This window comes from Raphanus sativus, chromosome 5 (assembly GCF_000801105.2).
Source record: "Raphanus sativus cultivar WK10039 chromosome 5, ASM80110v3, whole genome shotgun sequence".
Taxonomy (NCBI): Eukaryota; Viridiplantae; Streptophyta; class Magnoliopsida; order Brassicales; family Brassicaceae; genus Raphanus; species Raphanus sativus.
In genome coordinates, this window is record NC_079515.1 from 6,360,518 (window position 1) to 6,388,105 (window position 27,588).

At 33.5% G+C, this 27,588-nt stretch overlaps 5 protein-coding genes and 1 long non-coding RNA gene across 16 annotated transcripts; 3 read left to right on the forward strand and 3 right to left on the reverse strand.

The window, feature by feature from the left end:
* Positions 1–851: 851 nt before the first annotated feature.
* LOC108862986 (uncharacterized) lies at positions 852–2,691 on the reverse strand. 4 transcript variants are annotated; one of them, XR_001951060.2, is made up of 3 exons: positions 1,915–2,682; positions 1,591–1,814; positions 928–1,379 (listed from the first exon to the last, which is right to left on the reverse strand). It is a non-coding gene; the product is annotated as an uncharacterized LOC108862986 (long non-coding RNA). The 4 variants fall into 4 exon arrangements; XR_008934502.1 differs by having other exon boundaries at positions 852–1,392; positions 1,591–2,691; XR_001951057.2 differs by having other exon boundaries at positions 1,591–2,691.
* Positions 2,692–4,803: 2,112 nt separating this feature from the next.
* On the forward strand, positions 4,804–6,193 carry LOC108862985 (F-box/kelch-repeat protein At3g16740). Its single transcript, XM_018637271.2, has one exon. The coding sequence runs from the start codon at positions 4,872–4,874 to the stop codon at positions 6,000–6,002; it is 1,131 nt and encodes a 376-aa protein (XP_018492773.1). The 5' UTR covers positions 4,804–4,871; the 3' UTR covers positions 6,003–6,193.
* A 3,433-nt stretch (positions 6,194–9,626) lies between these two features.
* On the reverse strand, positions 9,627–12,487 carry LOC108857807 (probable polygalacturonase At3g15720). Of its 2 annotated transcripts, none has more exons than XM_018631821.2 (9): positions 12,397–12,487; positions 11,830–11,946; positions 11,583–11,717; positions 11,346–11,507; positions 11,051–11,258; positions 10,755–10,836; positions 10,532–10,640; positions 10,330–10,452; positions 9,627–10,211 (listed from the first exon to the last, which is right to left on the reverse strand). In XM_018631821.2, the coding sequence occupies exons 1-9, from the start codon at positions 12,406–12,408 to the stop codon at positions 9,783–9,785; spliced, it is 1,377 nt and encodes a 458-aa protein (XP_018487323.1). In that variant the 5' UTR covers positions 12,409–12,487; the 3' UTR covers positions 9,627–9,782. The 2 variants fall into 2 exon arrangements, with proteins under 2 accessions (XP_018487323.1, XP_018487324.1); XM_018631822.2 differs by lacking the exon at positions 12,397–12,487 and adding an exon at positions 12,076–12,204.
* Positions 12,488–17,987: 5,500 nt separating this feature from the next.
* Positions 17,988–19,654, reverse strand: LOC130512366 (V-type proton ATPase subunit B1-like). Of its 7 annotated transcripts, none has more exons than XR_008945879.1 (7): positions 19,302–19,654; positions 19,144–19,195; positions 18,921–19,008; positions 18,724–18,779; positions 18,515–18,575; positions 18,342–18,422; positions 17,988–18,288 (listed from the first exon to the last, which is right to left on the reverse strand). XR_008945879.1 is itself a non-coding variant. In XM_057010276.1 (6 exons), the coding sequence occupies exons 2-5, from the start codon at positions 18,961–18,963 to the stop codon at positions 18,381–18,383; spliced, it is 240 nt and encodes a 79-aa protein (XP_056866256.1). In that variant the 5' UTR covers positions 18,964–19,008; positions 19,144–19,647; the 3' UTR covers positions 17,988–18,259; positions 18,342–18,380. The 7 variants fall into 7 exon arrangements, 1 of the variants encoding a protein (XP_056866256.1); XR_008945880.1 differs by having other exon boundaries at positions 17,988–18,273; positions 19,302–19,652; XR_008945878.1 differs by having other exon boundaries at positions 17,988–18,270; positions 19,302–19,650.
* Positions 19,655–20,541: 887 nt separating this feature from the next.
* On the forward strand, positions 20,542–24,224 carry LOC108859208 (phospholipase D alpha 1). Its single transcript, XM_018633085.2, has 4 exons — positions 20,542–20,694; positions 21,015–21,118; positions 21,307–23,209; positions 23,558–24,224. The coding sequence occupies exons 2-4, from the start codon at positions 21,023–21,025 to the stop codon at positions 23,989–23,991; spliced, it is 2,433 nt and encodes an 810-aa protein (XP_018488587.1). The 5' UTR covers positions 20,542–20,694; positions 21,015–21,022; the 3' UTR covers positions 23,992–24,224.
* A 1,125-nt stretch (positions 24,225–25,349) lies between these two features.
* Positions 25,350–26,533, forward strand: LOC108859215 (uncharacterized). Its single transcript, XM_018633095.2, has 3 exons — positions 25,350–25,692; positions 25,910–25,977; positions 26,056–26,533. Exons 1-3 carry the CDS (start codon positions 25,592–25,594, stop codon positions 26,295–26,297), a joined length of 411 nt encoding a protein of 136 aa, XP_018488597.1. The 5' UTR covers positions 25,350–25,591; the 3' UTR covers positions 26,298–26,533.
* Positions 26,534–27,588: the final 1,055 nt, after the last annotated feature.

The window sequence follows — 27,588 nt, forward strand, 5'->3', positions numbered from 1 at the left end:
AACCGAGAAATACCTGAAATCCCAGAAATATCCAAAACCCCAAAAATATCTGAAAACCCAGACAAATACCTTAAATAATTAAAATATCCAAAAACTTGAAATTTTATCCGAAATCTAACCTAAGGAACCGAGAAATACCCAACATTTTCTCCGATGCCTAAAATGCATTTTTAAAAATTGAAATTTTACCTGATACCCAAAACTATAACCAAAAATATAAACCCAAACCTTAATAGAATATACGAATACCAAAAAAAAAATTGAAATACCCTAATACACCTATTATGAAAAACTATTTTAGGTATGTACCCGATCAGATCTCAGGTAGGATCCAGATCCAAACCAAAACACACAAGTCCACAAAATACCTAATATGTAATTTGTCCTAGACTCGGACCTGAATTGAACTATATTTTTGAGTCGTTTTTTTTTATGTAAGTACTAGGATAAACCCGCCCTACGGGCGGGCAAACAAATAAAAAACTAATATAAATATATTTAAAATGTTTAATTTATTTTTGACTAAAATTAAATTAATTTCATGTTTTTATTAAAACAATTTATCAATCTATTTGACTATTTATTTTAAAAATCATAAACTTACTTATTTATTGAGAGTTCTATAGAAGATTATTATTTTGTTTTCTTTTAACTATAGTATTATAACAAACTGTTGTTCAAGTTAACTCCTGTTTACTAAAATGTAGAACTTGCTTCCCACAACCAAATAACAGCAGTTCGGTTTTCTTATGTTTTATGTGCATCCTAGTTTTTCCGAGTATGTTTCTCTACTCAAACTCTCCCAAGTGATCAATAGAAAGTTATCCTTATATTGACTGAAAATTTTAAAATATTTAGTTTTACTCTATATTGAAAATAACATTCACTTCACTGCTAATGTTTGTTATTCTTATTACAGGGCATATGTTTAGCTTAATATTAAAAATACTTTCATTTATATGTAGTTTTTTTAAATATGATCTAAGCATACATAATATTTTCCAAATAGTATATTTCTTGTCTCCATGAGCTCAGCTCGTATTTCTTTCTCTCTAGCTCATGAGGACACATTCCTTGTTGTTCCTCCAATGGCCCTGAATACACATGTCTGAACCTAGTTTCTTCTAAATCATCTCTGAAACCTTCTGTAAAATGTTTAACAATAACAATTCCACTATAGAAGACGATATGTTCAGAGACTATATATGCGGTGACTTTCCACCAAGAAGCTTCAGCCTCTGTTCACATGAAGCGTTGTCTTAGCCTCTTCCAATGCAATCTGCAGCTTTTTATCTCATACTTTTGTCTTGTCTCCATGAGCTTGTGTAGCCTTCTCTCCAGCTCATAAGGTCATACTCCTTGTTGTTTCTCCAATGATCCTGAACACATGTGCTAGACATAGTTTATTCTAAATCTTTACTCTTCTCTGAAACTTTCTGCAAACAATTTCACAATAACAATTCTATTTGAAAAGACAATCTAATAGATTTTATGTGGGGGCCAATGTGTGACAAAGAATCAAAATCAACAATCGCTTGAATCCCAAGGACTTTAATTTCTAGTACTTTACCATAAGCTTGGAATAGTTACCCTCTTGTTCTAGGCTAATCTGAAAAAGCTCAAACTCAGGTTGACGTTATGCTTCAAACTGATCCCTTTCTCCTCCAGAATTTTCTTCCCTTTCCTTAAACATGTAATGTATATAATAAAAGATCCTTCATATCTAGCGATGAACAAAATCTCCGCCTTTTGCAGTTATAAACACAAAAGTGAGAGACAAATAAATAGATGGAATTTTTATACAATGATCGATCCTGCAATGAGACTAAATTCAACTCACAATTAGCATTCTGATTCATCAATCAACATTCACGTCAAACTCAATAAGCTATACTCAAATGGTAACGAAGTTACCGGAATTGATGGTCTTTTACGATATCTCTGTAGATTGGCCGACTCCATGCCGATCATCCTCCAAGAATTTTATGACCCTCACCGAATCAGTCTCTCACATGGCTTTCGCCATAGCTTTCTTCTTCACTATGAGGTAAACAACCAAGACATGGCTCTCCGTTGAGACAAACACCTGATCCGCATGCAACCAGCTCTCACTCCTACACCGCCATCCACCGGAGAATTCAAAAGGCTCTGGGGATTCAAAATCTAAAGAGAAGAGAAAGATGAATTTAATGGATACAAACTCACCTATAAATAGTTACAGAGTGGAGTTAATTGGCAAGTTAATTAGAATGATCGAAACAACCAAGTTCCGTAACCGTCCCGGTTTCCATAGAAGCTGAGACGATCAAAGCTTGACACAGGGATTCACGACGTTTTGTCTCTCCTGAAACCCCATTGTTACTTTATATGGCCAGAGATCGAGGAAGACAATTAACCCTAAATTTCGATATGGCCTTCGGCGAAGATAATCGTCTCTCTCTCATAAAGAACCAAGACCAAAAAATCAATCTCGGCGAGGGACAGATGTCAAGCGCATATTACCTATTTATACACGGATTAGCCGACTGAAAACAAAATTAATGACAGTAATGAAATGGAACGATTCTCAGATCCGATTTCAGTTAAAGAGACGAAAGGAATCTCGATCGCCATCGCACACGAAGAAGCATCGCGAAGAAAAAAAGAAAACATGTTTTGTGCAGAATCACACATAAAAACTCAAGACGCCGCGTTTCATTAATGGGGCCACGTGTCGCCTTATCAAACCTCGAATTTCTGAGCTGTCATCCCACGTGGACACCCCAGGAGAGATTTAAACAGTTCTTTATATATAAAGATTTGCCCAAAACTAAAAGGAAATTATATAAAAATGTACATACAAATTTTTAAATAAACTAATTTATAAGTTATATAATTTTTTTCTTTTTTATAATACATAATAATGATAATGTGCAACATTGAAAAGAAAATGTGCTAATTCATATTAAACTTTGTTTATAATAGGAAAACCCGCGCTTTTGAAGCGCGGGTCAAAATCTAGTTTGTTATTAATGAAATATGAAGTTTAGTTATGTGATGAGATTTTGGTTTAAGTCTATTCAGATTTCAAATTTTTGGAAGTAGTGATTTAAATTTCATTTATATATTTATAAAGTTTGTTTCACTTCATATTTATATGGATTTAGTTTGGCTTTTTCTATCCGTTTAAATCATATAAAATTCTACAAAATAAAATGTACCTTATAATTTTGAAAATTCAAAAATGAAAACAACAAATGACATATAAATTTTATAGTACATGAAAAGTACCCTAATTTAACTTAAAATTACTTATCTTTAAAACCCCCAAAATATTTTAAAGATCTCATGTATTTTAAGCATTTTGGATTACCATTTCAGTTTTCACGGGTTTTTGTACAAAAATTTTGTAGCCCAAACTTATTTTAAATTATGATTATAGTTTTATGGTTGTATTTAAAAATTAAATTTCTTGAAATAATAAAAAAAAACTAAAACAAAAAATATACCCGCCCTCTAAAGGGCGGGTCAAAATCTAGTGAATACTATTAAAACAAAAGAATTTTTATCTACTTGCAAATAATTTAGGATGGACCATTACATTTATTTAATTTCTTATTATTTTTCTTATAAATAACTATTATTAAATATATACTATATCTAACCAATTATTTTAATATTTTCAAACAAGATCTTTAAAAATATATTCTTAAGTATCTTTTACTAAGATTACATCTTAATAATTTCTTTTAATATCTTTTATTTAAAAACACATTTATTTTTAATATTTACTTTTAAATCATAAAAGTAATAATTAATAACTAACTGTAGTTAAAAACGATTTTAATTCATTTTTATTTATATACTAAGAAATAAAATTCTATAGTATTTTATATACATAATTTATATTCTTAATTAAATTTCTACATCAAGTAATAAATATAAAGTAACTTAATCCATCTATTAACTATTTTCTAAATTATATAAATAATATAATATAATAATGCAAGAATTTTACAACATACTTCAACTTATTAAAACAAATATTAAAGTACAATATATAAACTAATAAATAATTTCATAAGTTAATATATATATATATATTAAATATTTTTTAAAATTTAATTTATTTATCAAATATAAAGCGGGTTGAATGACAATAATTAATTTGTATAATAATCTGACCAAAAATATAATAATAAAATAAAATTTACCAATATAAAATATTACAATAAAATTGCGGGTTTGATATAACTTTTAAATAGAGCTTAACTAGATTACATATAGAGTTATTGATGTTATCGATTTAACTGCGGATCCGGACCGGGTTAGAGAACACTAAATATAACATTTCATGTGTAACATTTAAAAGTATATACGCAATTAAAATAAAAATTTATATCATTCGAAAGTAGTCCCGCCCTTTTAAGGGCGGGTCAAAATCCAGTAGGTACTTTTTTTTTTTTGGACAACTATCCAGTAGGTACTTAAATCTAAGCTTTAATGTGATTATCCAAGCCATCCCACTTTCGAGTATTCAATCGAGCTCTTCATCTTCCAAAATAACCCATAGAAGCTTTTACTATAAATCTCCAATCTCCCAGCAATGATATTATGTTTTTAACCACTTATTCTATTATTATTTCATTTTCTTTGTTTGTGAATTCATCTTATATTTCTTTTCAAAACAATTATTTTAGAAACATAATTTTTTTTAAAAAAAAATGCTAGAAAATGACATTTTGGTGTTTAAAATGCGATATTCCTTAATAAAATATTAACCGAATTGGCCCACATGTAATTTTATCTTGCCGGCAGGAATTTGTTGTCCCAGAATGTAAAGAAAGGAGAAGACTTTTAGAAGTAACCTTGTCTGAAGATGAACAACGAAGATGAACAATCTTTCAAATGACTTGGTGGAGGAGATTCTCTCTAGGATTCGGACGACATCTCTGAGGAAAATCCGATCTACTTGCAAAAAGTGGAACACTTTATCCAAAGGTGAGACCTTTACAAAGAAACACCTTACTCAATCTGCATCAACATCTAGCAAATGTGAGATCTTGGCGATCGTATTGATTAACCGCAGTCTTCGTTTGATCAGCATCAATCTCAGTGACTTTGATCATCCATCTACAAGGCTAGCAGGTACTCTCATCAGCCTAAACGATTCAGACAAACTCGATGTCACTCAAGTATACAACTGCGAGGGTTTACTGTTATGCGTCACGGAAGACTACACAAGGCTCGTGCTTTGGAACCCTTATACAGGAGAAAATAGGTGGATATGCGTTGACCCTAAGTCCGTTGACCATAGCAAGTATGCTCATGCTCTCGGATTCGAAGAGGGCAACTCGTGCCGTGCCCATAAAGTCTTGAGATTTGCTCATCATGATGTGCATGAGATATACTATGTAAACTCTGATTCTTGGAGGGTTCTTGATGTTGATCCAGACTGGAAGATGGATGTGGATGGTGAGTCTAATAACTATGGCGTGTCTTTGAAGGGAAATGCCTACTGGTTTGCTCGAGATAAGGAAGAAGGAGGGAACGTTCCCGGTTTTTTACTCTGTTTTGATTTCAAAACAGAGAGATTTGCTCCGCGTTTGCCTCTGCCTTTTGAGTCTTACTTTGAAGATGAGGTGACTCTATCTAGTGTTGGAGAAGAGCAGCTTGCTGTTTTGTTTCAGAACTTGCATACGTATGAGATGGAGGTATGGGTTACGACCAAGATTGAGCCCGACGGTGTGTCGTGGAGAAAGTTCTTATCGGTGGATATGTCATCACTCACTTGGTTTCAGTTCTTTACTGGTGGGAGCTTTGTTATTGATGAGGAGAAGAGACTTGTAGTTGTTTTTGATGGAGATAAAAATGTATCCGAAACAAGTCGTAACACAGCTTACTTCATTGGAGAAAATGATTACTTTAAGGAAGTTGATCTCGGAGAAGTTACTACATGTGAAGTGTTCCCTCATGCCTTCTCTTATGTTCCAAGTTCAGTCCAGATCAATCAAACTGCATGAGAACCACATGACATCTTCATCATTCCCTTTACAATACCTTATAAGTTTATTTCCTTAGCACATCGTTTTTGTTGTTTGATTTCTGTTTTTGAACATGATTTCTTGTAATTTTCTTGTAATTTTAAGTTTATTTGTAATTTTATTTTATTATTTCAAATAAATTTGTTATCAGTTTGCTGGGTTTTAAGCAACTCCTCTGCTTTTTTTCTCTTTACTCGTTTTAAAGACATGTTAAAGACTATAAGCAACTCTTCTGCGTTCCTAATCAGATCCCAGAGTAATTATATTTCAAGTATATAACTATATATGATAACTAACTTTAATGGTAATCAGAGAGTATATTGTAATGTGTGGCATACTTTGAACAACAAACTTGTCTTGATAAGACTTCAGGAAATAGTTAGTTTGAGATGGCTTTTATCCTTGGGCTTTACATTTCACCTTTTGGACTCAGTCCCAACGGTCTGGTTTGTGTCTTTTTATTCTTGTTAAGGATTGTATGACTGACAAAACACTATGCTCCTGCTGAATAAATAATTTTTCTTATAGCTCATTTGTAAATTTGTGCCTCTTTCTTAAGCTGAGATTTGAACAAACATGATTTTCATTTCTAGTTTTCTGTAGTCTGGAGAACTATGTCTATGCTGTACAGAAGAATACTAAAACTTTGAGTAGTGTAATTCATGTGTTTAGTTTAGGTGTGTATCTGAGTCTGAGACAATTGTTGCAGTTGCAGAGAAGTTGATAAGAGGCTTTAGATTTCAAACATTATTGTCACTATAATATAACTGGAAATTATTTTATACAAAAATAATGCTTGAATCTAGGTTTTGACAATAATGAAAACCAATTAATTTATCATCTTGACCTTTGATTAACCTAAAACATAATTAAACCAAAAGATTGAGACCAATGGGGTGTCTTGGAGCAAGTTCTTAGCGGTGGATATGTCGCCACTCACTTGGTTTCAGTTCTTTAGTGGTGGGAGTTTTCTTATTGATGAGGAGAAGAGAGTTATAGTTATTTTCGATGGAGATAAAAATGAATCGGAAACTAATCGTAACACAGCTTATTTCGTTGGGGAAAATGATTACTTTAAGGAAGTTGATCCTGGAGAAGTTTACTTCATGCGAAGTGCTCCCGCATGCCTTCTCTTATGTTTCAAGTTTAGTGCAGATCAACCAAACTGCACGATCATGGCATGTTCATCGTTCCCTTTACAAAACCTTTTGTGTTTATTTTTTGGAATTAGTAACATGTTTCTCATCTCTTGTAATCCCCTATATATTATTTTAGGAGCACTCAATATATATAACTTTCATTTGATGTGTTTATTACATGATTGCCATTTCCATGTGGCAAACTCACAAACACTCTCACACTTAATTTAAAACAACCTTTAACTTACTAGAAATATTACATATTGTGCCATTGTCTATGATTTGTTTGTTATTGTATAGTTAATAACGTGATTATTTTATTTTATATGCAATCAATAAATGAATAAATGATACGTTACATCCCATCCATAATCAACGATTTGCAATTTATGGAATGTAAATCGTTGATAAATATGGCAACCACAATTTGGACATGTAGCATGTTAATAACGTGAGAATCGTGTATAGCATTCATACATAGGTGTGTTACATAGGTTTTGTTACACTAAATTTCTGTGAACATTATGTTATACCAAATGACTTTAATTATGATCCATTCATGATATATATAGGAATATATTATTATCATGCAATTAAAAAGAGAGTTATCACACGAGACTCACTCATCAAAATCTGTTAAAAATTCCTATATATCACCATTATATTTCGAATGTAGAAAATGTTTCTGTTGATACACGTAAATATTTAGAGGTCCATTCTGTGATTAAAATATTTGATTTTATTATTTACGTCCAAATTTTATAGTGGTGAACCAAAAGATTTAAAATTTAGATCTTTTGATAACTGACATTTAAAAGGGATAAAGCCATTACTATAAGGTATAGTGGGAGGTTATATTTCCTTGCAATTTAGTAAACAAATTTAAAATTTAACAGTGTCTGATTAAAATTTAAATTGCAAAAATAACTACTTTAACAGTGTGATTTAAAATTTTCTTGCATGACACATAATGGGATGAAATCCTTGACTTGGTCCCGATTCCAATATATTTGGAAATAACGTGGAGTCCACGAGATTTAACGTATCACAAAAATCAAATTTAGATATTATATTTAATGTATTTGAAAGACCAACGCATAATTCCGACTAATTTATTTTAACCCGCGCGTAATTTTTTTTTCAAAAAAAAAAGTAAGATCTTGGAGTTACCTTATATATGGCAAAAGAATCACATATTTTGGAAATATGCAATTGCATTAAGTATTAAGCGTGATCAAATCTTTTATTGTCCGAAAATATCGCTACATGATTTGTATTTAGCGTGATCAAATCTTTGATATGCAAAAGAATCGCAGATTTTGGAAATATGCAATTGCATTGAGTTGCAAGTTCTTTCAATCATAGAAAATTTCTGATATACATGTATTAAATTCGAGATACTCGCACTCATTGTTAATCGTACTCTTGCACTATATAATAAGCTTCGCTCACCAACTATCTTCTCACCTCATTCGCTTTACTTTTTAATCTTCACTCACAGAAACCAGTCTCGATTTAAACTCAATCATGACGAATAGATCTTTGCAAATAGATGTTATAACTCTTTTTGGGATTTATATATGATTCTATCTGTACGTTTTATACTATTATATGTTTTCTCGCTTAATAAGGTCGATTGAAAAATGCTACTAACATTGATGGTGTTTCAAAAAATTTATTCGAGCCTAATGATGTTCTAGAAATCGACGCTCTCAGACTGAGGTAAAACATTTTTTCACATATGTAGTTAACTAATTTTTTAAATTTCACAAGGTGATATATTATTTAATTACTCATTATAGGATTCCAAACGAAGGCTTCAACTGGTGATACTATTCACGGAACTATTCACCATCTTTTTTTAGAACTGCTGATCAGACTTATAATTTCTTATATTTTTATGCATCGTTTTATTTTTCTATTTCAATGTTCCGTTTTAACTTATATTTATGATTATAAATGAAAACAAATTTGCACTTATATTATCTTCACATCATATTTCTTTTATTAGTATTTGTTTATTCTTATTGATTCACTTATATGATATATGATCGAAATAAATAATTAAACGAAAACACAAGGGGAAAAATAAATATAAATGTTCGTGTGGTTTTTATTTTTTATGAGTTTTAAACTCATTATTTCTTTTAATAAAATATGATTGTCTCTTAAAATCGTCTCACGCCGCGCAAGGCGCGGGTTATCACCTAGTGTTATTGTATTCTGTATGGAAAAATAAACAATTTGTTGTCAGTTATGTTTTGTTGAACATGCAAATAACTCTGCTTCTAAGCAATATTTTGTGTTCCTGATCAGATTTCTGACACTAGTTATGTTCTAAAAATCAGTGTGGCACCTACTCGGTAAATTGGGTTTAAACGAAACGACTTTTCTTGAATAATTTTTTTTAGCAAATGAGTCTAGGCGTTCACCTAATTAGTTACCGCTAGCTATTTCTTGAACATTATGTTAGGTGGACCTGTTTTGATCCAAACCAAACTGATTCATATAACAACCAATTTGAAAGTCATACTAACCGACCTATTTCAAATCGGAAATTGTTTTTTACGCACCTTATAACACAAGTAATGCTTGAATCTAGGTTGTGACAAACCTTTGACTAACCTAAAACATAACTAAAACCAAAAGAGATTAATGAAGTTAATATGACATTATATACTCCCAGCCGTTGTGCTCTGCTTCCATAAACCCATAATGGATCTTGCAACGGTCGTGTATTCGGTTGCACTGATGGCTGCGGCAACATACAAGCTTGTTCCGGCATTGTCCCCCATGACAACATATCTGTAGAAAGTGCTAAACACTCTAAACCTGGTACCGCAAGTGTAGACACTCCACCTCTCACGTTTAAACACTGTCCTTGCGCTACTTGTCCCATTCCTGACGATTCCGTTTCTATTTTCACATCTTGCATAAAAATCTCTGTGCATGGTACTCTCTTGCTGCACCTGAAGTTAACACCGTACTCAGATCTGGACGTCCCCACGAAGTTACTATACACAACTTTGCTCACTTCCACCGCCGACGACTAAAGAAAATTACAAGTAAAATACATTTTCTAATAAAAAGAATCTTAAGGTAGATGTATATAATCTTTGTTGACTAATGGTAGATGTATATAATCTTTGTTGACTAATGGTACGTACCTTATCATCTGTGGATTCATCAGAATCTCCATTGTTGTAATGCTGATCAATAATGATTGGATTCTCGACATTATCTAGAGTAATTCGGTTGAAAGTAATCCTTCTTGCGTAACCTGATCCTCCCTGTGGATATAACCATAATATTTTATCTAAAATAACAATCAAAAATTTAATAAATGAGATAATAAGAAACTTAACGTACCGGCCAGGTTTTAATCCGAGCCCCATTCATAGTTCCTCTAAAGTTACAGTTTTGGACACAAACATCCTCTACTGAAGCTATCTCTCCATCTTTCCCTAAGCTTCCTATGCTATATTTTCACAATGACATGGTTTATGTAGTTTTCTATAATAAAATAATAATAACATTGTTAATGTAAATATTTTAATCAACGTTTCTAAGTAGAATCTTGTAACTGGTTAACCTTATTCCATGACCTGGTCCGCAGTCTATACCGGAAATTCTGATGTTAGCCGTCCCCGAGTTAATCGCAATGCAATCGTCACCTATAATAATTACAAAGTCCTTTTCATCACGAACCGATAATAAATAAAGATCAGCACACTGCCAATGACATTATTGGATGTAACAATCGAGGGACCGTCTACTTTGACATATAAATATATTTTGCGTTCATACAACGTCCCTGATTTTTAAATTATTTTCTGATTTTGGAATTTACACAAATCTCCAAAAATAGTTCGAGTGACAGTTTCATACCAGTGGCGATTACGCAGTCCTGGATGATAACATTGGATGAAGCGGCTACATCGATACCATCGGTGTTAGGACTTGATTCTGGTGCATTTATCCGGAGATGTGAGATGGTGACATCGTTGCAACCGTTTATGTGAATGTGTGCCATTGCACTATCTACGTGCGTTAAGCCACTAAGTCTAAGATTGTTGCAGCTCTTGAACTTCAATGCCTACCCTCACAACAAAAGCTTTTAGTACAAAATAAACAAAAAAAAAATTGGAAAAAATATTAAAGAAAGCCGTAACGTTGTACTTACTGTTGGTCTAGAACTGCCTTTGTGTTCCCACCAGCTCGAACCCTGGCCGTTTATTTCGCCGTTACCTTCAACCACAAGCCCTTCTATGTCTGAGAAGAGAATCCATTGGTCTTTGTCTCCTTTCCATTTTCCTCTACTTGATGCAACAAGATTGCCCAAAATCTTCAATCAAATCAGTAGATTCGTTATTAATGTCAAAGATAATAATATATTAAAAACAGGGGAAAGACAGAGTACCTGAACAACAATAGGGGTCGATTTGCAAGAACCCTCAAACTTCAAGGGCTGCAACATAAATGCCATTCCTGCCGGAATGATAAGCTGCCCATCTCCTGCCCCGCCACAGACAGCTTCCCAGGCTTTCAAGAACGCCTTCCAAGAAGAAAAAAAAAGGAAAAAAAGATTCTTAACATTACGATATTTTTTTTTTGGAAATAATGAGCAAAGATTTTATTTACATTACGTCTAAGAATCTATCTTTTACCTGAGAATCATCTGTAACTCCATCTCCAACAGCTCCATATTGAGTAACATCTAATGCTATCGAATATGTGAAGATTTGGAGAGCGAACACTGAGAAACTTAAGATCCAAGTCTTCAACTGCATATGTTTCGAAGAGAAAGAGTTCAATCTTGAACAAAACCAATGTATTTATTACTAATTGAAACATCTACTGTTAAAGACAATGCTTCGATTTAGACAGACAAAAGAAGATGCTAAAGACTTTACCATGTTAAGCGGATACTTTCGGCAGTAGCGGACAATATATGTAAGGGAATGGAACGGATAGGCGAATACGTATATGCATATTTTAATTTATTAACAAGGGAAGTGATAACTAGGATATATATTTCAAAAGAATTACTGATTAGCATGGGGCGTGGCGTGGGGAGCGGGCAGTAACTATTGTAATTACAAATATTATCTTCATAAGTATAGCATTGTAATTCAGATTCTAATAAATGTGTTTTCGATTCCCTTGGTTTGGTTTGATTTCAAGGAACATGGTCAATATAACAGAACCAAAAACAATGAGTAAATAAACTTTACCTTTAAGCGCATCGTCTAACGAAACTTCTATACACAAACTAGATTGATATGTGAATGCATATACATCTCAAGAAACTTGCTCTCGCTTTCTTTTTTTGATTTTGTTATTTTGTCTATTTTTGACTTCGTGTTTTTGCTTTTAATTACTTTTGTGTTAGCTTCTGTTTGGATATTTTCAATATTCCACCTTTCCATTTTTTTTATTTTACCTTTTTAAAAGAAGAATACAAAAGCAATTGTTGATTAAAGTTAAAAAGAAGAGATTTGTAAATTATGTACTGTTATGAAAGCTTAACACTCACGAGTTGGAATTTTTAAAATAATTTGTTTTTTCCAAGATATAGGCCTAAACACCAGTGTCAGGCTGTCAGCAGAATGTTAGACCACCAGGCCCAATCGTAGCCCACATGACAACATCGGGAGGTGCACCTACTTCCAAAAGCATATATTAAAATCTTCAATTTTTTCTTGGGCACCTCAAAATCTGATCTCTAAAATCTTCATCTCCGTAAGACTGTAATAAGGGAGCTTGTTCTTTAAACATTAAAGCAAATGGAGTTAAATATCTAAAACACAAAAGGAAATGGATCTAGAGGGCTTTTGTACGCCACAAGTTAATTTAGTCCAAACACCGTAGAAATGGCCCAGGAGTTCATAACCGGATGATTTATGTAAAACCAAAAATTACTTTCATTTTCTTGTTTTCTCATGATATGTATCCCTTTTCGTCAATCTTACCCTTTTCTATCTTACATCTAAAATTCACACATGAATTATTCATGTAGTCGAAACATAATAGTCATTTGCGTTGAGTCAAGATTTTGAGTGATGTTTTGCGATTCAGATTACTAAAAAACAAGATGGCTGGTTTAGTAATTTGATCAGTTGTGACTTGTGATATACGGTTGTGTGTCTTTTGAGATTGTTTAAACTATTCTTAATAACATTATTGTTGAAGTGCTGCTACTACAATTTGTGTCTGAATTTGATTAATGTTTGGACTGAGTGTAAACCAAACTGACGAAAAGATTCACTACACCAAAATATTGTAAAACAAAGGTGTAGTTTGTTAAGAAGAGACATGTTAAAATTCGAGAGCAAGTGCAAACTTAAGGTTGAAATGACTCTTAAAATGAAAAAGGTATGTATGTATCTCGGCTGAGAAAAACAGTACCATAATATGATGAGCTCTAGAACAATATGATAACTCTTCTGATGACAAAGAAACCTTCGGTAAATAAGGTACTGTGAGTGATTTAGACTGAGGCCTAAGAGAAAGAGGTACCGCATTAGTTAGATAAGGACGGCTGAGAAAATCAGTATCATAAGGTTTCTATATACTTAGTTGATTGTGAAAGGGTAAGAAGTTATATTAGTTGAAAATATGATTCAAAACACGATTTCTAAGCCAAGTAGGTGGGTTGCGAATGAATGGAAATGTGATGGATCTTATGTTTAATTAAATTGACAGTGTCTCCTCGAATAGGTGTCTAAAATCTTGTAATAATCAAACTCGAGTGAAAGATGTCTGGTGAAAAAAAAAAACGGGGAGGGGTAGGGGGAGGGGGATTTAAGGTTTTCAAGTATGTGGGGTTTATCTTCTGGTCTTATTGGCCATATTTTAAAGATACGTGTTTCAGAAACATGACAGTCCAAAGACAAGTCTCATGGCTCCAGATAGGTTTATAAATAATATTTTAAACTATTTAATTATTTTAATAATATAGTTAATATTATAAATATATAAACTACATTATAGAAATTTGTGTACCTATTCGATTCTCGGTTTAGTTTCAATTTATCGGCTCTAAAATATAGGATCAATAAAATGCTATGTTACATGGAAACAAAAGTAGGTACGTAGAAGTAGAAGCGTATAAAAAGTAGAAGCGGGATTTTAAAAAAAAAAATTAAGAAGCGGATATGTGTTGGAAGCGTATATCCATATATAAATATATATTAAAATATAAGATGATTTTATAAAATTCAGAACTAAAAATGCTATGACTTTATAATAAGTTTGAAATGATTTCATGTCAAAATTGTGAAAATACACATAAATTAAATTTAAAATAAATTATTATATTAATTACTTTTTATACTTCATAAAAAATTGACACAATATATTTGAATATATGATATATCTTTTAATAAAAACTTCAATGCAAAAAGATAATTTATATTATTTGTTTTAATATTTGTATATTTATATTCTTTCAATTTCATTACTATTAAAATTAGATTTTATATAAATTAAAATTATGATTTTATATTTTTATTTTTTTAATTTATGATATTGTGTTTTCTTAAGGGATGGAGGTGTGATTCCAAAATGGAATCATAAGTTTCCAATATGGTTTTAAAAATAATGTTTTAAAAGCGTTTTGAAAACGAGACTCCGTAAACTTCCACATTGTTCTGATTCCAGTTTTGTGTATGATGCAGGAACCGGACCTCCTTCCGATAGAGTTTCCATCCAACCTAGATAAAATGTGTCTTATGTGTAGGCTATTACCCATTGAAAATGACTTCGCCACTGTCGGCAAGCGGGGGGAGGGTCCAACGTCCATGTCTTAAAGTTGTGGATATTCTCGAAACATTATGAGTCTAATTAGTAATTACGTCCCAAAAGAAAATGAACAACTACCATACATTGATTGTTTTCTTTTTGTGATGATGAATGATGATGATTTACTGTTAATAACAAAGAATGTACTTATCTACAATATCTCTTATATATTAAAAAAAAATCATTATCATTTAATGCGTTCACACTGCATAACAAAGAATGTACTTATCTGCAATATCTCTTATATATTAAAAGAAAATTATTATCATTTAATGCGTTCACACTGCATTGGACACATGTCAATTTTGTATTGATTTCAATTTGAGTATGCTGACGTGTCGGCATAACAATCATTTGGTAGTTAAGACGTTCACATTCGAATTTTTTAACTTCATTGCAGAGAATTTAATGCGTTTACACTAATTTTTTTTAATCAGCTTATTTTTAGTTTCTGCATTTTTAACCTTTGTATTAATAAATTGAAACTCTCTTCGTACAGCTACTGAATAATATCATTTTTGAAAGAAAGAAATTACAAAATCATTAAAATTCATATCAACTAAAATATTGGAATGATAATCTTTTTAGAAATTGAAAGTTTCATATGTTGTCGAACTTAGCTATGGTTGAGACTTCTGTACACGAATGCAATAAATAATTGTGATTGTTATGAATTAAAAACTGAGGTAAAAAACACTACACACACAAAGTCAGATCTTTAATTTAGCCAAATATTGTTTTTTTCTTTTCGGAACTTTCAATATTTAACCAAAAATTACTAGAAAAAATCAGAAATCAGAAAAGCTTAAAAATGAAGATTTGTGAAATCGATTGAAAAACAGAATTCTGGTGCGTGTAGAAATCACATTATTCTCCACACATATGTAACACTTTTCACTTGATTGTATCGTATTTTATTATATTTACCAATAAAAATTATAAAAAAATACATATTTGTGGTTATAGGCTACATCAATTTTGCAACATACCCAAAAATATTGACATAACAGCCAGCCTTTTTATTGGTATTATTAGCATATAGTCTAATAATTATGTATGTTAAATAAGCCGAAAATATATATTTTAAAAAATTGTTTTGTTTTGCTTTATATTAGTAGATGAAAGTAAGTTTAGATAAAATATTTGGATCTGTAGAATTGAACCAAACTAGATTTCAAAATAATATTAAACACAAACTAAAATTGATAAGTACCCAGACAGATCTAAAAGTTTAATATTCAGATATACATATCCGAATCTAATCCAAATTAAAATATTTTGGATACCAAAAATATCTTATATATTTAAAATGTTAATTATTTTAAATTTATATTTATTAGATATTCAAAAATATGAAAATATCTAAAAATTACCAATATAGTCACAAATATGTATCTAAAAATAACAGAAAATGTTCAAAATAATGAAAATATTATTTTCTCAATTCAAATATATAAATTCAACTACTTTTAACTATTTATATGTAAATTTAAATATTTAGTCTTATGTTATTCAATTTTTATGTTTTATATTATTTTATTTTCAGACTTTTAGGATATAAGTATAATTGAATTTTCTTAAGAAAATACATAATTAAAATGGATATCCGAACTCAAATCCAAACCGAAACCGCAATGATTCAAACCAAATGCAAACCAAAATTTATAAATATCTGAATACAATTTAAATTTCTAACTCTAAAAATCTGAAATCCGAATAGATCAACTGAATCCAGACAGATAAATGAATGTACATTCCTAGAAAACGCTATACAACAAATTCTTTAGCATAACATACAATAAATAATCTAATATAATATTTCACTCCGTGCTGTTGCGCGGGTTATTACCTAGTATACATTATAAAGAACTAGGATCGGCCCGCCCTACGGGCGGGATATATTTTACTAATAATCTAGATTATTATTTTTTATATGATTTTATGGTTTGTGTTTTTGATGTCATTTGCAAAAGATATGTATGAAATTATTTTGTCTTTTAGAAAATTTTAAGTGAGGAGGGATTATTTATGATAAGATATACATTTTATTTTCACATCAGTGTTAAGTTAGCTATATTCAAACTCTCTTTAAAATTTATGAAGTTATTACATTTATTTGCATATGGTTTCTTTGATGTGTTATCATATAAATACAATTTTCATTTATTTTTATATTTAATTAATTTAGTCTATTTTATTATATTTTCTCAATTAATTTTTAATAATCTTTTAAAATTATGTGACTTTATTTTTATAATATTTTGTTAGTTTCCCGTATTTTGTGTTTCAGACGGAATATTTGTTACTGTAAAATATATTATTATTTTCAAAATTATTTTTAGGCTATTGAATTATTTTTTAAAAAAATCACATTCCTTATTTATTAGTCATTTTTAGAATCATATTTTTTGCGATATTTTCACTATCATTGATAAAAAATTATATGCCGTTAATTTTTACTTTTGAGAGTAGTTAAATAATATGGTGTGCTGATATGTTTAGTTCGATGTATAGTTTTATTGAATTTGTTTTTATGTTGAGGTATTCTTTTAGTTCGATGTATAGTTCTATTTAAATTTGTGACGGTATTAAAATAATCCAATGAATGAGTAATAAAAGTAGTGTTTAAAGAAACTGAATGAATAATAGTTTAATAACTTTTGCTTGTGGCTTTTTTTATTTGGTGACCAAAACACGTCTTTTTTTTTTTGGTAAAAGACCAAAACACGTCTTTAATAAAATTTTCCATGCTGTAATTACTTTCAAAATAATGAAGATGATAGGCATGAGGATTAAAACTACATGATCAGTTAATCATATATACAAAAAGGTGATTATCAGTTTATCAAAATCTGGGGTTTGTTTGATGACAATCACGAAAGTTCTTAGGGAAACGAAACTTGATTAATATCACACTCTAATGTGACATTTATGCTCTTGCCATCATCTTAGCATTGAGACCCAAGAGTAAAAATGTAACCTTGCAGTGTATCGTTTGCGCTGCTTACTCAAGGACAAACAAAAAAAACTAATCCACGTTGTCTTTATTCATCGTTATTCAATTACAAAAAATGCATACAACAACATATATCACATGACCTGGTATTTTGATACTAAGGAGAATCATCATCAGGATGGCATAACCTGTTGTAAAACCACATGGTGTCAGCCTCGACTACATAACTTGTTCTTGTGCCATTCATACTGCGCATATATCCACTTCTATATTGAGATTATAACGTGTCCAAAGCTTGCTTCTCTGTGGCAGAGTACTTAGGCTGAGGCTCAGTCATTCTGCAGAAATCCTACTACACATCAAAAATCTAATCAAAAGGTTATTTGCAATGATCATAAGTTGTTTATTATATTAGCTTACTTGGAGAAAATCCTTAAATGTTTCCTCCATCACCAATGGTTATATAGACAGGAGCAGATTGATCTTTGAGAACTCCTCTACCTGCAACTAAGTTAGGATTAACACTAAAAGGCACAATAAACAGTGACTCCACACCAGACATAAAGTTAGAGTAAACCATAAGAATCATTAACCTGGCCAGTTCCTTTCTCCCCGTTAACCTCCAGGTTCTGACCATATCTCATAGATTCATCTCTGAAGGGAATATTAACAATCTCATTGTAAGGAAGACACTGGTACATTATAAAGTTCAATAAATCTTTTAAAATCAGTAAAGTACTCCTGAAAAAGATAATTTGATAGTCTATGCAAAGCTTATCTCTTTATAAATATTTATTTATACCTTGACTTGTTCAATGATGACCAAGAGAACTGCAACACCTGAGAGAGTTCTATACTCTACACAATTCAAAAACTCTCAGATCAGTCTTTTACAGAAAACGATTGATATGTGATCAACAAAGAAAACAATCTACGCCATATGTTAGTTAGACAGTGTTTCATGATCGGTATCTACATATTAAAATCAAATCAACATACCCATTCCGATCACGGGAACTATGTTGATACCAGCAGCAACCATTGTTACTGTCACATATCGAAATTAAATCAAACTGCTCCCCAACCACTGTGAACAAAAAGGAATCACAACGCGAGTGGTGAATAAACATATCGATATCTAAAATGAAACCAAATCAATTGAAAATTTGATGACCACAACGTTCGAACCCGTAAAAGTGACAAAGAGAACACAAATACTAACATGAGATGGCGAGGAGTAACATCCATGACCAGCCCGACAGCAACAACCATATCTGCAATATACAAAGTTTTTAAGTGTGATTACTGAACCCATGACTGCAAGAAACTCCGCCGCGGAGTGACGGTCGGAAAGCCTTTCAAGTGTCTGCCAATACAAACCTAGGAACAGAATATCCTTAGAATCCAGGCGAAGCATATGAACTCAAGCGGAGGAGGACAACAAACCTGGGACACCCTCCACATAAATCACGACGCCTCCGTTACGAAACCCAAAGGCCATCGTCACAGCTTCACCGCCGCAACCGATGAAACCGAAGAGCAGAATGATCTATTCCACAGGGTTTTCATAAGGGCCTTACACACACAGAAAATTACAGAAGAAGCCCAACACGGCGAGCCCGCTAAGAATTATACTCTGCGCTTTGTTTAAATGAATCTGACGTGTCGGACAAAGAAGGCATCAGTTTCCACGCTGGATGCTGATGTGTCTCAACCTGGAGAGAGTAAAGTGTATTTTATATAAATAGATTAGGGCTAATAGTTCTCTAGCTAGCAATCCGACAACAAACAACTTCGTCCGCAACACAAATAAATATGATGGAGTGTACATAAATGACAGACACACTAAACGATTTTAGATGCCACACATGATCGGTTCATGACAGTGATATCTCATGGCTCATTTGAAGTGTGATAAGCTTTTCGATAAAATTGCATTCACAGTCAGCAAACTAATCGGCTACTGTAATATCATAAGAACTTGACAGCTAAATACGATTATCGGTTGTAAAAGTGACCGTAGAATAGTACATTTGTATAATCCCCATTTCACATGTGAGAGCCAATTGCAATCCACTATCTGATCACGAGATCCAATGATGAAGAGTTAAAACTAATAGTAGTGGCTCTCAATTTACACGCTGTGCCTTAAGAAGAGAAAAAAGCAGATCCTGATTATTGGACGGTGAGATCCAGCACTAGAAACGGCGTCGTAGCATATGGATGCAGAGCGTTGGGAGCACGATATGGAATGTTGGATATTTTATTCCAATCAAGTCAGGGATACTTCTTTCCGAAACTCTCAGATTTTGTAATAATCACCAACTCTTCCCTTTTCTCATTTTTGAACCTTTATTATATAATTTCACATTTTATCACTAAAAACTTTTTTTAATGTTGTTTTTTACAATGTATGAAATTACGCCAAACATAATTGTAACGTTAATAACTGGACATCATCACAAACCGAAAGAAATATATGTAACAATAAGGATCTGTTTGTGAATCTAAGAAACTTTAGGGCCGAAACAGAAATTATCTTTTCTTAGTACGAGTGGGGTCATGTGAAAGTGAGAAAGTCATCACAAGTTATGCAATGAAATAAAAAAGTCAGGGCCCACGCGTTCACATCATGACCTTGAATGTATCAAGATATTCATTAAATATTCAGCAACTACACCACGTAGCAGCCCTTAAAATAGCTTCTCTAATCTCGGATCAGATCCCAAACTGTTCGTCTTCCTCCCTCTGATCCCCCGACACCGATCTCCCAGTAAGTCTCTCTCTCTGTTTTGTCTCTGTGAGTCTCATCCGCTTGTTTTTAGGATTTGACCAAACTAACTCTGTTCTGGTCTCTGATTATGCTTAGTCACATATATTGTTTGGATAGAAACATATCGATCGGGTTGAGTTTGTGGTTTGATGATCGTTGACTATTGACATACGAGCGAGATCAGTGACTCTTGTTTCACAATTTCGAAGTTCCTTGGATTTTGCTGTCTTTTTGACTCCAGATCTTGAAAATTCGATGTAATTATTATTCCTGGATCTAGCTTTATATTTTTTTTTATGTACGATCAATATGTGTTGTAGGTGATAAAATGGCGCAGCATCTGTTGCATGGGACTTTACACGCTACGATCTATGAAGTTGATAATCTCCACACTGGTGGACTCAGGTCTGGCTTCCTCGGAAAGGTATACCTTTTCTTGTCTTTTTTTTCTCACATTTATTTCTCTTTTTTATTATTTTTTCTTATTTATGTGATTCAAATGAATATTGATGATTATTATTTTTCTCCTATCCACTGATCCGGTCGGACCGGGATGGACTGGTTACCACACTGTCTGATTCGAGTTTTGATCGTTATTTTTCAAACGTGCAGATTCTGGCTAACGTAGAAGAGACCATCGGTGTCGGCAAAGGAGAAACACAGCTGTACGCAACGATCGATCTCCAAAGAGCTAGAGTTGGGAGAACCAGAAAGATCAAAGACGACCCTAAAAACCCAAAGTGGTACGAGTCCTTCCACATCTACTGTGCCCACTTGGCCTCTGACATCATCTTCACAGTCAAAGACGATAACCCCATCGGAGCCACCCTCATCGGCAGAGCCTACGTCCCCGTCGACCAAGTCATCCACGGCGAGGAAGTCGACCAGTGGGTCGAGATCCTGGACAACGACAAGAACCCCATCCACGGAGGGTCCAAGATCCACGTGAAGCTCCAGTACTTTGGCGTTGAGGCGGATCGAAACTGGAACCAAGGTGTCAAGAGCGCTAAGTTCCCTGGTGTCCCTTACACCTTCTTCTCCCAGAGACAAGGATGCAAGGTCTCTCTCTACCAAGACGCTCATGTCCCGGACAACTTCGTCCCGAGGATCCCTTTAGCTGGTGGGAAGAGCTACGAGCCTCAGAGGTGCTGGGAGGATATTTTCGACGCGATAAGCAACGCGCAGCACATGATCTACATAACTGGATGGTCTGTGTACACGGAGATCGCTTTGGTTAGAGACTCAAGAAGGCCGAAGCCAGGTGGTGACATGACCGTTGGTGACTTGCTCAAGAAGAAGGCTTCCGAAGGTGTTAGGGTGCTTCTACTCGTTTGGGATGATAGAACCTCCGTTGATGTGTTGAAGAAAGACGGTCTCATGGCGACTCATGATGAAGAAACAGAGAACTTCTTCAGGGGAAGCGACGTTCATTGTATCCTCTGCCCACGTAACCCTGACGACGGTGGTAGCATAGTCCAGAACTTGCAGGTCTCTGCTATGTTCACTCACCATCAGAAGATCGTTGTAGTGGACAGCGAGATGCCGAGTCAAGGAGGTTCGCAGATGAGGAGGATCGTGAGTTTCGTCGGCGGGATCGATCTCTGCGACGGACGTTACGACACTCCATTCCACTCCTTGTTCAGGACGCTGGACACGGTCCACCACGACGACTTCCATCAGCCTAACTTCACCGGCGCCGCGATCACCAAAGGTGGTCCGAGGGAGCCGTGGCACGACATCCACTCTCGTCTCGAAGGTCCCATCGCTTGGGATGTCTTGTACAACTTCGAGCAGAGGTGGAGCAAGCAAGGTGGTAAAGACATTTTGGTTAAGCTGAGAGAGCTGAGTGATATCATCATCACTCCTTCTCCCGTTATGTTCCAAGAGGACCACGACGTGTGGAATGTGCAGCTCTTTAGATCCATCGATGGTGGAGCTGCCGCTGGGTTCCCTGACTCGCCTGAAACCGCCGCTGAAGCTGGTCTCGTGAGTGGTAAGGATAACATCATCGACAGGAGTATCCAAGATGCTTACATTCACGCCATCAGACGCGCGAAAGACTTCATCTACATCGAGAACCAGTACTTCCTTGGAAGTTCCTTCGCTTGGGCAGCTGATGGTATCACTCCCGAGGACATCAACGCTCTGCACTTGATCCCAAAGGAGCTGTCCTTGAAGATTGTTAGCAAGATCGAGAAGGGAGAGAAGTTCAGGGTTTATGTTGTGGTGCCGATGTGGCCAGAAGGTCTACCGGAGAGTGCATCGGTGCAAGCTATATTGGATTGGCAGAGGAGGACCATGCAGATGATGTACAAGGATATTGTTGAGGCTCTTAGGGCGCAGGGGTCTGAGGAGGATCCTAGAAACTATCTGACGTTCTTCTGTCTAGGAAACCGTGAGGTTAAGAAAGAGGGAGAGTATGAGCCTGCTGAGAGTCCAGACGCTGACTCTAGCTATATGAGGGCACAAGAAGCACGTCGCTTCATGATTTACGTCCACACCAAAATGATGATCGGTAAGTTTTTTACTATTTTAATTAAAAAGAAAAAGCACATTTTTAGTTTTTATCGTAAATATAACTAAAAAAAGGAAAAATCTTCAAAATAGTATTTATTAATCAATAAAAACACTAAATTAAATTATTTTACATTCTAAACCGTAACTCTTATCTAACCTTCTAAATATTAAACAACCCACACTCAACTAAAAAATATATAAAATATGTTTTCTAAAAATTTAATGCTAATTTGGTGATTTTCCTCTTTTTCTTTTGAATAAAACTTGATTTAGAGCTATCTAATAGTATTTTTTAAAAAATTGGATAAATGCATATGTGTGACTCACTTGACGTCCCATTTTGCAGTTGACGATGAATATATCATCATTGGATCTGCTAACATCAACCAGAGGTCGATGGATGGTGCAAGGGACTCTGAGATAGCAATGGGAGGCTACCAACCACATCATTTGTCACATAGACAACCAGCTCGTGGCCAGATCCATGGGTTCCGTATGTCGCTTTGGTACGAACACCTAGGAATGCTCGATGAGATCTTCCTCGATCCATCAAGCTTGGAGTGCATTGAGAAAGTTAACCGCATTTCTGACAAGTACTGGGACTTATACTCAAGCGAGTCCCTCGAACATGATCTTCCTGGTCACTTGCTACGCTACCCTATTGGTGTGGACAGTGAAGGTGACGTCACTGAGGTTCCCGGATTTGAGTTCTTCCCTGACACAAAGGCTCGTATCCTCGGCACCAAATCTGACTACCTGCCTCCAATCCTTACAACCTAAGGTTTCACTTGGGTATTGTGTTAACAATGATCATCTCTGTCTTTGAATAAACCGAGTGTCTTTGTCTACTTTTAGAACTAATAAGTTGGTTGTTGTTGTGGTATGTTTGCATTTTCACCAATTTGGTTTTAAATTCGTGCAATGGCATGGTGAGAATGTTAGCTTTGTGCTCTTTATGAACCTTCTTTTTGTTTGTTATGCATCTTTTAAACTAATGAATCTTATATTTGATATTTTCTTGTTTATTTAATTTGAATGTCGGTGTCAAGTGTGTGTTTCAACATCACAATGTAGAGTTAGTTAGTAGTAGTAGTTGGTCGTGTTCAAATAGCTTTTCTTAGGAAGTTTCGTAAGACTTTCGTCTCGAGTAGTTCTTGCTATATACGGAAGTTTCTTAGTTTTAAAACATGTTGGAACGTTATTGGTTTTTAGTGATACACCTAGAGATGTTGGCAGAAGGGTTTTCGAAAATCGACCTGACACGTGTATGAAGCCCTTCATTAATCCCTCACATCAACTTTAATTAAACTGCCTAGAGTCATTCGATGTTGTCTGATACTCCCTCTGTTCCTAAATGGAGGATGTTTTTTAAAAAATTGATGTTCCAATATATAAGATGTTTTCTTTTTTTCTAGGTAACTTTTACTTTATTAAAAACTGTGTGACCAATCATATTTAACAATCTATTTTATTATTGGTTGGCTACCATTAATTTATAGCTTTAACTCTATTTTCTAGATAAAAAGTGATTTTGTCTTAATATGTGTGTTTTTACCTAAACATCTTATATTTAGGAACAGAGGGAGTAGATATGTATTTCCAAACAGGTCAGTGGTTGATATTCACCCAAGGCCCAAGCTAATAGAACCTCACATTATGTCGACAAGCGATTCCAATAAATCTCGTAACTGTACAATTTGCGTTTTTTTTTCTCTCTTGAATATTTTTTTCTGAAATATACATCTAAGTAATTTCTATTAATTTAGTGGATAATAATATACAAACAAAATTACAAGTTTGATTTTACATGTATATGTAATAATATTCTTCGACTTTTTGCATACACAAGTTGTAAAATTCAAACCCCTTGATAAACAAACTAACAAAGTATACATACGAGATATAACCTTTTATACGATGGGTTTTCTTTTAAAAGCTAGGAATAATAAATTGTTGCAAATTCCGAGTTGCTTTTCTCCAAAATACAAATAATAAATTGTTGCAAATTCCGAGTTGTTTTTGACTAAAACCAGTGTTATTATTTTCCTTTTTTCCCACTAGGATATGTGAGTAACGAAGCACTAAAAATCAAATCTAATTCTTTTCCAACATTTATATATTTTCTAATTAGATTTTTCTCCCCTATTATATTTGTATATAAGTAAAGAAGAGAGTCAAGAGGAGAATCCCACCAAAGAGTTTCAAAAGTTGGTTTAATAAGTTACAAGTCTGACCAAGTCTCTGCTTACACACACGTCTCTCCCAAGTCCCAACAACCAATCATCTCGATCAGCTCGGCCTAACTTCTCTTTTCCCGTTGGTTTTCTTGAGAACTCGCTCTCTCTCTCTTTCTGAGTATCTTCAAAGAAACTTCAAGCACATGTCTTCTATGTTGGGTTGTTCTAGTGGCACCGTAGCGATCGCTACAGCCATGGTTTTCTCGAGCACTGCTCTGTTTCTCGCGATGGCTCGTCAGTTCCATGGCAATCAACAGGCCCGGCTCTAGGGGAGTGCTGATGGAGCAAGAGCACAGGGTCCAACAACTTTTTTCAAAAAAATTAAGGGGATTTTAGGGTCCTAATTTCAGAAAAGAAATGTTTAAAAAGGGCCTAAATTTATAAAATTCTAACTGTGAGAGATAAATTATTCAATTTTTTTTTCTTTTTGCACCAGGCTTTTAAAAGGTTTGAGCCGGGCCTGGCAATCAAACCTCGAAGAATCATGATCAGACTCCACCACCAATCCTTCGTTCTTGCCTATCTTCAGGTACGTACGTAATCTTTACCTTTTAAGTTTCTGTTTGAGTTTTTTGCCGGGAAAATAATCTTGGTTCTTGAGATGCAGAGGAAACGAAGAAACAGAGGAAGAAGAAGAGAGTTCGCTTCGCGGGGAACGTGAAAGATACGAAAGGGAACGGGAAAGAGTATAGGAAGAGGGAACTGAGCCGGAGAACCGTACCGGAGCCAGTGACTAAACCGGGCAAGACCGGTTCAGTATGTGGAATATCCACGATGCCAGCGAACCGGATGGCTCTGTACCATGGGATTCTCAGAGACCGAGATCACAGGACTCAATGTTCTTATTGACTTTTATTCTTGACCAAACAAGTCAATAGATTTTTGATTTGCAGATTTTTCTGTAATATACCTTTTCTCGGTAAATTCAGAATAGTAGTAGTTGGTGGCCTTCTTGCTCTTCTTTTTGATTCATAGTAGTAGTTGGCCTTCTTGCTCTCTACTTTTCTAATTGTTTGTTATAAAATCAAAGTGACGATGTAAATAAGTGGCCTGTAATTTTGTAAAAGTCATGTAATTTATATTGATCGTGGCAAAACTTTTGTTTAACTAAACTTGTACTGATTGTGCTACATAGGGTTCGACAAAAAACTCGAATCCGGATGAACCGAATCCGATCCGAAAAATAATATCGAATCCAAACCGAAATTGATTAAATATCTGATTAAAATTTTGGTATATAGAAAATTGAACCGAAGTATTTCAGGTATTCGAATATATTCGAGATATATTTATATACTTAAATATATCTCGGATAATCAAAATAGATGTCTAAACTAGTTAAAGTGTACTCAAAACTAAAAATATTTAAAATATGATTTTCTATCCAAATATTCCAGCCAAACAATTTATATGTTAAATATAAGTATTTTGACATATGTTACTAAAATTTATATGTAATATATTCTTTTGTTTATAAATTTTAAAAAATTTAAAATATATAATGAATTTTTAAAAAATTAAAATAATTTAAATGAGTTCTCTGAACTCGAACCGAATCCATAGTCATCTGAATTATACCTAAACTGAAATTTAAAAAAATCTTTAATTCTGAAAATCTAAAATAGTTAATAGATCCGAACTAAACCGGAATGAGTATCTAAATGTCCATCTCTGGTGCTAAAATTATAAAGGGGATCACACTGAGAGGCTAAGAAAATACATGTCGTTTTATGTTTGTTAGTCAAAAAAAATGTAACATTTCTTCTTATTTTGAACTTAAAATATAACTTTTAAAAACAATAAAGCAACTAAAATTTTATTCTTTTGCAAAAAATTTATAAAAAAAAATTTCTATAAATTATAATACGGAGTTTTTCTATTCAAGTGTTTTTATTCATTGACTTAATACTTCAGAAAAAATAACATTATTAGATTTGAGTTGAAAAAATAATGTAATTGAAGAGTTTTAACATCCATGAGAGATTTTATCACTAATATTTTTTTGTTATCATTCCTATTATCTGATGTTTTTTTGTTGAACAAATCCTATTATCTGATCAATGTTCTATTTGCGTCTAAAAAGAATATTTTATTTGCAATTTCACTAATTGTCTGATAATTATTATTTATAAATATCGTA